The 11,894-nt window shown below is 34.9% G+C and overlaps 1 protein-coding gene across 1 annotated transcript; it reads left to right on the top strand.

Moving 5' to 3' along the window:
• The first annotated feature begins 6,382 nt into the window (after nucleotides 1-6,382).
• Nucleotides 6,383-9,438, top strand: LOC110683732 (elongation factor 1-alpha-like). The gene is made up of 3 exons (XM_021860127.1): nucleotides 6,383-6,528; nucleotides 7,660-8,142; nucleotides 8,222-9,438. Exons 2-3 carry the CDS (start codon nucleotides 7,681-7,683, stop codon nucleotides 9,101-9,103), a joined length of 1,344 nt encoding a protein of 447 aa, XP_021715819.1. The 5' UTR covers nucleotides 6,383-6,528; nucleotides 7,660-7,680; the 3' UTR covers nucleotides 9,104-9,438.
• The last annotated feature ends 2,456 nt before the right edge of the window (nucleotides 9,439-11,894 follow it).

The raw sequence follows: 11,894 nt of genomic DNA, 5'->3' as shown, positions 1-11,894 counted from the left end.
ACGTTTTTCAAAAATAAGGTAAGAAAGGAAATATTTTCAAAAACAGAAAGAAGAGATATTTTAATAAAAAATCCTCATCACTAGACTTTTCACACTTTCGCTTTGTTCGATAATCAAATGACATGAAAGGTATTCATCACTGGGTTTGGTTTGGAGAGACACATTTTGGTGTCTACACTTATTATGCCACGTCATCTACTTAATTCCTCAATATGCTACGTCACCCGCACTACAAACAATACTCCATGATGTCTCAACTATATTGAAAAAATATATATGGATGAGAAGCTTCGAACACTATCCCCCGTGGGAGCGACATTTTTGTTTAACCATCTAGGCTAATAACAATTTATGCATTAATGTTGCACACTAAAGAATATTATACTACTCCGTATAAAAGTAATAAAAACACATACTACATACATACTATTAAATGTTCATAAAAATTAGCAGTTGCACAACTATAAAAGTAGTATCATGGGACAATGCTCGGGCTACTCAATAGTATTAAATTAAAAACAAGTAAATTAATGGTCGGAAGTGTATACAATGAGCTCCAAAAATGCGAATGGGTGAGGGACATGTTGGAAGACGTGCATTCGTTCTAATGCAAAAGAAACAAGGAAATTTTTTTTGGAAGGGACATGTACGTTCACTATTTTTTTATAAGGACCTTATATGTTTAAAGTGGTCTAAAAGGACCTTATAAGTGTATTTTGTTGTTTGGGGGGACTTTGAAGTCGAAATCCGACAATAATTAAATTTTTTCTCCGACGTTGACCTTTCACGTGACCTTAAAAAACAACCACGTATTTTTTTCCATGATTTCCCTCCAATCCCTCCTCTCTCTTCCAATCCTTAAATGATACAAATCAAAATAAGGGAATTGAAGGGAAATCGTGGGAAAAAAAGAAAAAAAGAAATTGAGGTCATTTTTTAAGGTCACATGAGAGGTCAACGTCGGAGAAAACAACCAAATATTGTCGGATTCCGACCTCAATGTCCCCTTAAACAACAAAACAAACTTCTAAGGATTTTTTTATGTCACTTTAACCATATAAGGTCCTTTCAGACAAAATAGTGAACATATATGTCCTTTCAGACAAATTTTCCAATAAACAGCTATATATGAGCGTGCTAAATTTCAATTGAACAAATTCTGAGATTAACAATTAATAAAATGGGAGAAGCAAAGGTGTCAAATAACATTGGGAAAGAGATAATAATAATAAACCAAATTTTATTCATAAATTTTATTTTAGAATTTGAGGTTCAAACACATAGAAACAAAGCATGATAATGCTTTACATTTTATGGTTTATTTTTGGTATCAGGCAGAGCATGGAGAGACTTGATGAGACCATCCAACGCTTCCTTGGATAGCTCTTCAATCCTTTTCACACCCTGTGAAATCAAATGGTGTAAGTTACTCATCTTCCCTTCATGATCTTCTTTTTTCATCTCATCAAAAAATTTCTTCACTGCTCTTCGTCCTAATTCAATCTTCATAGCCCTTTCAGAGTCAATTTTTGGACTAGACATGGTTGAAATTAATTAAACAAAGTGTTTTGTAAGAAATTTGGGATTTTAGCAATATATGCAATCTATATATAGCTAGAGATTTAGAGGCTGGCAATTCAAATAATAGTGGTAACATAAAACATATGAGGGAATTCATGATTTTGTTACCAAAATTTCAAGATCTCCCAGCTAATTAGATGACGTGTAAGATAGTATTGTGTATAGGGTTCACATCCTGTCAAGCTAGAATAATTTCATATAAGAGGATCGATTTAACAAAAAAGCTAAGTTGTTTCGTGTTAGAGGACCAAGCCCATTCAACCAAATTTTGCAATGGGTATGAGGAGGCCCATGATAATTGTTAAGGACCAACTCAACAAATGGGTATGAGGATGAATTCAACCAAAAGTATTAAAGAATCATATTAACCAAAGTACAAACCTAATTATTGAGACCTAACAATATGTTTTATATTCTATCACAACCCTCTCATGAGAGCATATTGGGATATGGTATGGGCCACTCATACATACCGTGAAATAATCCACATGGAAGTGGGGGTGATTGAGTCTTAAACTCGCGACATTTGTGTCACATTGACTCTGATACCATGTTAAATGATCATCTCAAGGGTTGAGGCCCATGAATATGATTTATACTATATCAAAAAGTGTAAGCCGATGAAGACCAATTAATATACTCTTTCATATTACAATAATCATTTTTGATTAGCGGGTATTCTTCCTTTTTTAAGAAGGGGTGGGGGGTTTGATTGGACTCTATTTTGTGTTCTCCAAAAGACATAACATAAAGATTTTCCTATTTTCTTCTTTTATTATTACTTTTTATAATTATTTCTTGAATTCTCATATTGTAATATTTCTGATATCATTTTTGTGGTTAGTATCCACAATAATCAATGTTGGAGTTAGGTGTGTTTTATTCACCCGATTTTTACTGATCTGAACTTATTTGAACTTATCTAAACTTATGTGAACTTATTAGACCTTATTAAAACCTATTTTAGTTCTAATTTATACTTGGGTAACCCTTATCAAAGCTTATTAAACCTAAACTGAACCTATCTGAACTTAACTAGATTTATCAGAACTTATGAAACCTGAAATATGTGAAAATAAGGTGAACATCAAAGACCCTTAATTAGGTAAGGTGTTCTATTAAAAATTTAAAATGGGTTAATTATTCTAAGTATTAGAGTAATTTATAGCTAAAAGCTTAGTCTTTCTAGATTTTTTAAGAGCTAACAGTTTAAATGTGTTACGGAAAACAAAATACATATACTATGGGACATCTATATACTATCTATTAAAAGGCGTTCCTTTTAAAGGAAATGAACGGTGCCACGTGACACTATTCAACGTATATGACACCATGTCACAATGCCACGTCATTATTCAAAATACATTCGATATGTAAGTTTGCAACTTCATTTAACAAAATAAATAATTATGGTTTGATCTAGATTCAAACCCAACCTCCAACAAATAAAGCTTACACACTTATCATCTCAACCAACTTTTATTAGTGTTTTAAATTTCACATAATTAACATTATATATTCTTTTCAAATTAGAGGTTATTTAATTTATTTTTTCTTCACAAGATTAGAAAATAAATCCATATGAGTAAAAAAAAAAAAACCGTAACATCCAAGGCAATTTCCGAATCTAGCTATACAAATAATTGAACATAATTATCAAATTAAAGTACAAAGTACAAACTAGCAATGCAGGGCATCACTCAAGAGACACACTAGTTATTATTAAAACTCAAGGCAAGGAGTATCATATCGACACGTGTCACTAGCTATACAAAACAGTTGAACATAATTATCAAATTAAAGAAGTACAAAGTACAAACTAGCAATGCAAGACGCACTAGTCTATACTTATTATTATTATTTTATATATTAAAAAGCGTTCCTAAAATCGTTTATGTGCCACGTCATTCCTCTCTTATAGCATTGTGCCATATCATCACTTAATGACACGTCATTACCAATTAACAAATCATTCCAACTATTATTAAAAAGCTTTTGATGGGTTTCGAACACTAGACCTCAAGGAAACAAGATATATTTCTTTACCATCTTAACCATTACCAACTGATGTCATCTATACATATAAATATAAATATAAATGACATGCATCAATTAAAAATGAAATACGAGATAAGCAGTTTGAAAAAAAATATAAGAGGAATAAAATCAACAATTCATAAACAATAGAGTGTTAAAAATTATCTTTCTATGCTCTTTATCAATTAGTAATATTATTTTTAGTATTTATGCATACCATACATAATCGATGATAATATATTTCATTTTGTCTAAAAAGATGATAATATATTTCATAAATAAAAATTTAATCAAAGTGGTAACTCGGTGCAACGCGCGGGCCGCACACTACTTATTATTAAAACTCAAGGCAAGGAGTATCATATCGACACGTGTCACTTTCTTTTTCTTATCAAGCCACGTCATCAAATTGCCACATAACCAATTACATATACATGTTAAATATGTGTATAATAAATTAATTGTATAATTAAATCAATTTTCATCAACTAAATAAAGTTTTGTAACCGGTTATATTTATTTTGGGCTCAATTTGAAAGAAGAATAATTACAATATTATTTTTAAATTACTTTGACCCATTTAATTTGTAACCTATATGTATTTTATAAAGTCATCCTTATAAATTAGACCAAATAAGGAAATGATACACTAAACTGTCAAACCTCTTGGAGTCTTGGAGAAACATTTTACTAGGTAAGATAGTGTAAGGTGAGTATTTGTTTACTATATCTTATTTGGCATGTAATAGATACATTTTGCATCTTGGGTCGTATTTTACATGTATAATAAATCACCCCAAATTAATTACAGTGGGTTTCTGGTGCGACTGGCCGCACCATGCGGCAGGTTGTCAAATCAGCAAATGACAAAGTAACCCCAAGACAAAAGTAACCCCTGACTGACTTAGTAACCCTTGACCAAGTAAACCCTAACTGACCTAGTAACCCAAGTAACCCCTAACCGACCTGATAACCCCCGACCTAGTAACCCCTAAGCGACTTGGTAACCCCGACCTAGTAACCCCTCCCTAACCGACCTAGTAACCCTCGACCTAGTAATCCTAACCGACTAAAACCGTAGTAACCCCAAGAAACCCCTAACCGACCTAGTAACCCCCGACCTAGTAATCCCTAACCGACCTAATAACCCGTAGTAACCCCAAGTAACCCCTAACCGACCTAGTAACCCCCGACCTAGTAATCCCTAACCGACCTAGTAACTCGTAGTAACCCCTAACCGACCTAGTAACCCCCGACCTAGTAACCCGTAGTAACCCCAAGCAACCCCTAACCGACCTAGTAACCCCCGACCTATATATTAACCCCAAGTAACCCTTGACCGCCGTCCTAGTAACCCGAAGTAACCCCTAACCGACCTAGTAACCCCGACCAAGTAACCCCTGACCGCCGACCTAGTAACCCCTAACCGGACCACCTAGTAACCCCTTACCCACCACCAACAAAAAACTACCACCAACAACCACCACCAACAAACCACTACCAACCTAAACGCCTTGCCACTAGCCCCTAACCCACAAACAAACTCCGATCCAACCAAACCATTAAAAAAAAATCAAATCAAACAAATACCTTAAAATGTTAACAATGGTTTCGAATATCACTTCAAATATGGCTAAAAAGGCCAAATTCGACCATGAAAATTCTAGATATAGAGTTTTCATGGCTGAATTTGGCCTTAAAAACTTTGAACTTGTTTTCCGACGACGGAGTCACCAAACCACCACTACCCTCCCAGAGAAACCACTATTTTCCGACGAACGAACCATCGACGAACGACCATGAAGACGACTATTGATGACGATTGCGAAATTTGTGTTACGTTCTCTGAGAAAATAAGATGAAGGCTCTGGCTTGAAGAAGAAGAAGAAAAAAGGAGAGAGAGAGAATAGAGAGGAGAGAGAAAGAATTTTTAAAAAATAAAAAAAAATTGTGGTTGGCTACACGGTGTGGCCAGCCACATATGAAACTTTGTGAATTAATTATGGCTTATATATGTTTAATGCTATTATTTGTATTATTTTGGTTCAACGATTGTGTAATATGTATGACTTCCTATATTTGAATATGAGATTCCATTGGTTGATTTGCTTTTTAGTCAAGTTAATATCAAAATATTTACTCAAACCTCTTGAGGTTAGTGTAAACTTCTTCATTATTCACGTCTTATGCTAGGTAGTTAAATATTGATCTGATGGTTCATTTGTGCCTCCATAATTTAGAATGGTATTACATGTATTTTTTTTATTTTATTATTATTTTTAAAAAAAAAAGGATATAATGCATGTTAATTAATTAGTTTACATGTAATTGAATATGAAGAATTGCTATATATGTTTAACACCATTTAAAGAAAGATCAATGTTTTACAAGACCAATAAATTGACGCAAATAAGAAAGCATCATTACAAGAAAAAATAACAAATCACCCAAAGAAAGACAATTGCTAACTAATCAGTAATCAACAAGGCAAATTGATAACTAATCAGCAATCAACAAACAACAAAAGTTGAGTTTTGTTCTAGAATAAATTCCACTTTACCCGCCTTATTATTCAAAGAAAGACAACTAATAAAAACTGATTGGCGAAAAATCTCCTCGATATTCGAGATGACCAAGTCAAGCAAATGAACCTCCCTTGTTCATAAAAACATCATAATGTACTCCGTACAAATTGAAATCAAAACCAGTCATTTTCATAACATTATAAAAATATCTGGACTCACAAAATTTCCTTGCTTTTTATTGTTGTTTAGGTTTTGATATGGAAAGGTCACTACTCACTTAGTGTACCCACTCTATTCTTTATAATCATCGTTTCCACATTTTTTTTGTTCCATTCTTTTTTTTTTGTTGTTCCCTCTTTTCTCTTTCCTCTACGATTCCTCTAAGGTCATTTTACTATTTCCTTTTTTTTTTAATTCTATTTGTTCAATCATTTGTTTCTAATGATTATGATTTTGAAGTTTGATCATGTTTGATTTAAGTTATTTGTGTTGCTTTGAATCTGTTTATGTTTTTTAGAATTGTCTTATGTTTATAATTGGTTTTGATCTCTTTTGTTCATTTTAATTACTACCTTCGTTACAGGTTATGTGTAACGATTAGACATTTTCCCTGTCTGCTTTATTGCAAATCGTATCCTGTAACGGAGGTAGTACTGTTGATATGTTTTGATTGTTAAGTAAACTTTTTTTTTTTTAAAGAAAGATCGTTAATCAAACTTGATCCTCTTTTTAATGACAGTTTCATGGTGTTTTGGTTTTTGAGATAGTTTTGGTTTAAACAGTAATACAGTGTGATTGTAAGAAATTTAGTCACTTTAGCTCCCTACTCTTTCTGGCTCTAAAAGTTCTTCATATTTGACTGTTTTTGCGAGACAATTACCGTCAAAACAAGAATTATTAGAGACAGAGGGAGTAATTAACACTCGTTGTAGTTAATCAACTTCAATTTCAATATTATGGAACTAGTTATATGATGTGTGATTATATATTTGGTTATTTTGGAAATTGGCTTCTGATATGTACATTTAATTGAATTATACTTGCTTTTGTTGGTAATTTTGTTTTTATATGCTTACTTTGAGTATAACATACTCACTTTAAGTTGATAATTTTGATTAAAACAGCAATATAGTATGAATGTATGATTGTAAAAGAAATAGTCATTTTAGCTTGCTAATTTCTGTGTCTAAAAATTTTTCATGTTTGATTGTACAAAATTAATGTCTTGGCTATATGATGAGTGATTATATTTTGGTAAAAATTGGCTCCGAATATGTACTTTTGATGTTGAATTATTGCTGCGACTATATGTTTAGAAACCTGTTGAAAATGAACAATATAATTGTGTTGTAACAAACACCATTTTTGAGGTGTAAATGGTGTTCCCTGACTTTAGGGGATCATTTTTTATAAAAGTAAAATTTCGCGGTGAAATTGATGATTTATGGATTTGATGTTAAAGAAATTTTTGGTTGTTGGTGTCTTTGAAGTCTGAGTTAATGTTCTGTAACTGCAGGTTGACAGTTCCTAAGTCGTTATGGGTAAGGAGAAGATTCATATTAGCTTGGTGGTCATTGGCCATGTCGACTCTGGTAAGTCGACAACAACTGGTCATTTGATCTATAAGCTTGGTGGTATTGACAAGCGTGTGATTGAGAGATTCGAGAAAGAAGCTTCTGAGATGAACAAGAGATCCTTTAAGTATGCCTGGGTGCTTGACAAGCTTAAGGCTGAGCGTGAGCGTGGTATTACTATTGATATTGCCTTGTGGAAGTTCGAGACTAATAAGTACTACTGCACTGTCATTGATGCTCCTGGACATCGCGACTTTATCAAGAACATGATTACTGGTACCTCCCAGGCTGACTGTGCTATCCTCATTATTGACTCCACCACTGGAGGTTTCGAGGCTGGTATCTCCAAGGATGGCCAGACCCGTGAGCATGCTCTTCTTGCCTTCACCCTTGGTGTCAGGCAAATGATTTGCTGCTGTAACAAGGTATATATGAATATTAATGATCATGTAATTTGGTATCTGAATTGGTTGATTCTGACTTTTAGGTTGTTTACTGTAACAGATGGATGCCACCACTCCTAAGTACTCGAAGGCTAGGTATGATGAAATTGTCAAGGAAGTCTCTTCATACCTCAAGAAGGTTGGATACAACCCTGATAAAATTCCATTTGTTCCTATCTCTGGGTTCGAGGGTGATAACATGATTGAGAGGTCCACCAACTTGGACTGGTACAAGGGGCCAACCCTTCTCGAGGCTTTAGACTTGATCAATGAGCCAAAAAGACCCTCAGACAAGCCTCTCCGTCTCCCACTTCAGGATGTCTACAAGATTGGAGGTATTGGAACTGTGCCTGTAGGGCGTGTTGAGACTGGTGTCTTGAAGCCCAATATGGTTGTTACCTTTGGTCCTTCTGGACTGACCACTGAGGTTAAATCTGTTGAAATGCACCATGAGTCGCTTCCAGAGGCTCTTCCTGGTGACAATGTTGGTTTCAACGTGAAGAACGTTTCTGTCAAGGATCTCAAGCGTGGTTATGTTGCTTCTGACTCCAAGAACGACCCTGCTAAAGGGGCAGCTAGCTTTACTGCACAGGTCATTATCATGAACCACCCTGGACAAATCGGAAATGGTTATGCTCCAGTGCTGGACTGCCACACCTCTCACATTGCTGTCAAGTTTTCTGAGCTTCTGACCAAGATTGACAGGCGATCTGGGAAGGAGCTCGAGAAAGAGCCTAAGTTCTTGAAGAATGGCGATGCTGGTATGGTTAAGATGATTCCCACCAAGCCCATGGTGGTGGAGACTTTTGCAGATTACTCCCCACTCGGTCGTTTTGCTGTGAGGGACATGAGGCAGACTGTTGCTGTTGGTGTCATTAAGAGTGTTGAGAAGAAGGACCCAACTGGTGCCAAGGTCACCAAGGCTGCCCTCAAGAAGAAATGAACAATGTCTGCATTATTCGCGGTATATGATTTCTATAGAGACTTGATAGTCTCAGTTAGTAGTGTTTATGTGCTTTGCTTTGGTCTTTATTTTGTTTATTGTAGAATAGTCTCATCACCAACATCAAACACCTATTCACAGAATTGGGTGCTTGATCGTCGGTGGTAAGGTTTTGATCTGCAATGCTAGTCTTTTTTCATATTTATAAACTATGTTTGCGAGAAAAACAATAGGATATCCTCTTACACAGGGGAATCCATAATGAATTTGAGTGTAAATGGAACTATGTTTCCATCTATTATGATTACGAATTAACGATATACGGAGTATAATTATATATTGTCCTACATAGCAAAACCGAAATAGCTAGAGGCTAGAAAATGGCTCGATTGTGAAGTAACATCAGCTCTTCGTGTTAAAACCTTGAACGTTAAGACTCCGTATGACCCAAGGAGATGCAGACTGCAAACCGAAAGCCTTTATAACACAGTCTATTACTGATCTACTTCTACTAAAGATGCACAAATTGGTTTCAATTAATTCTCTTTAATTAACAAGAGTCGAAAACAAGATCACAACATATATTCATAGCTATTAATTAAATACTCGTTAGTAAATACGGAGTACCAATTAGGCCTAAATTAATTGAATATCTTAGGCAACATTAATTGAATATTTATACACTACGTACTTTTTTTTTTTTTGAAACATATACACTACGTACTTGTTATATCATATATTCATATCAGAGTATTAACAACTTATTAGAGAGCAAAAACTTGCGAATTTCATAATCTGCACCCAAATCATAAACTGTTTACGATTAAACCAAATATTTGGAAATACATGAGAAACCCTGAATTGAAGAAACACAAGAGAAATATTTGATTGATTAACTTATGGAATAATAAAAATTAGGAAATTTTGTTTTTTACCACCTCACAAAAACACGAAAATTGCTTTTACCACCTCCCAAAAAAAAAAGTTTTACTTTACCACCAGATAAATTTCCAAAAATTTGGTATTACCACACTTAACTGATTCCGTTTAGGAATCCGTTAAGTGGGCCATAAAGCCACGTGTCGTGTTATTATTGGCCAAAAAAAGAAAAAAATTTTAAAAAATAAAGAAAAACCTAAAACTACCCAGCCACCACCACAACGCCACCTCCGCCCTCTCCCCAACCCAACACTGCCCTCCCCGAACCCACCACGGCCTCGCACCACCAGCCTCAACCAACCTGAACCCTCCTCCTCCCTTTCGCGCAACCCCGTCACCCTCGAAAACAACGAAACCCAAAACCCTCGTTCCCCAAAACGGCCACAATCTGGCCACAAATAGCCGAAAGCGGCCGATTTTGGGGCTTAGTGGCCTTAACAGGCCTTTTAAGGCCGAATTCGTGGTCGTTTAGGGGTGGGGGGGACGAGGGTTTTGGGTTTGGTGGTTTTTAGGGGCGATATGGTTGTGGGAAAGGGAGGGGGAGGGTTCAGTTGGGTTGGGGCTGGTGGTGCGACGCGGGTGGTGGTTTTGGGGAGGGTTGTGGTGAGTTGGGGGGAAGGCGGCGGTGGCGCAGGGGTGGCGCCTGGGGTAGTTTTAGGTTTTTTTATTTATTTAATTTCTCTTTTTTTTAACAAATAAAATACTGACACATGTTAATGTGGGCCACACGTAACAGAATTTTTGGATGGAAACCGTTATGTGGTGGTAAAACCTATCTTCGTGTTTTTTATGAGGTGGTAAAGTAAAACTTTTTTTTTTGGGAGGTGGTAAAAGCAATTTTCGTGTTTTGTGAGGTGGTAAAAAACAAAATTTCCTAAAAATTAAAAAGCTTAAATCTTGTGAACGTTTTGGAGAGAGAAAGGGAGGATCGAGGATGGATGCTACGGAGTATAATGCGTCTTTGCTCTCTTGTGAATATTTGTTTTGTATGGAGACTCGTTGCTTCAGTTATTTATTTAATTTTTTCCCTCTAAATAAAATTATTATTATTAATTTTGTCACAAGGAGAAAATAATTTTAAAACTCAGATGTAAATTAGATGAGTTTCTTTTAATAAAATGGTTCCATTCACTCCTTGGAAATAAGATCCATCTTTTCGTGTTGTTCCCTCCATTTCGCAATAGTAGACTTGGTTAATAGTTTAAGAAAATTATAGACTAAGCTTATACACTTATAATATAAAATATTGTTAGTAAGTGATTAAAATAATTATATAAACAAAAAAAAAAAGTAGTGTGGGTGCCTGAGTGGGGTTGATAGAAAAGAGAAATACTCCGAATAAAATATTTGTGAAAGTAAGATTAGTGGAATAGAGAAACAATAAAATAATAATGGGTCCTTTCTATATATAGTGTTGCAAGTTGCAACTAATGTAAAACGGCCGAAAATAAAAAGTGTTACAACTAATGCGAAAGTGAGAGATTATGTCTTAATAATAAATTTTAACATATAACAGTAATAGCATGAGTATTATTTAAAATAAAAAATAAAAAAAAAAGCTCTAGTTTTAAGATCAATAAAAAAAAAGTTCTAGTATAACGCAAAGTAAACTCATTGTTAGTATAAAACCCTTGAAGCAAAGTAAACGATTTGTTAGTTCCTGGACAAGCCAAAATGGGCCAAAAGGCCCAAAAAAAGGTTTTCAGGGTAACCTGATTCATCATGTCCAAATAAATAGAGCTCCAATCAGATTATTAACTCACTTGGATCAACAAATTCCTGCAAATACACTCCCAACACAAGAGCAAATGATATACACACGCACACAGGCTAGACAGCAGCTGCTCAAGGA

Source organism: Chenopodium quinoa, unplaced genomic scaffold (genome assembly GCF_001683475.1).
Source record: "Chenopodium quinoa cultivar QQ74 unplaced genomic scaffold, ASM168347v1, whole genome shotgun sequence".
Lineage (NCBI taxonomy): Eukaryota > Viridiplantae > Streptophyta > Magnoliopsida > Caryophyllales > Amaranthaceae > Chenopodium > Chenopodium quinoa.
This window is presented reverse-complemented; position numbering and strand designations above follow the sequence as displayed.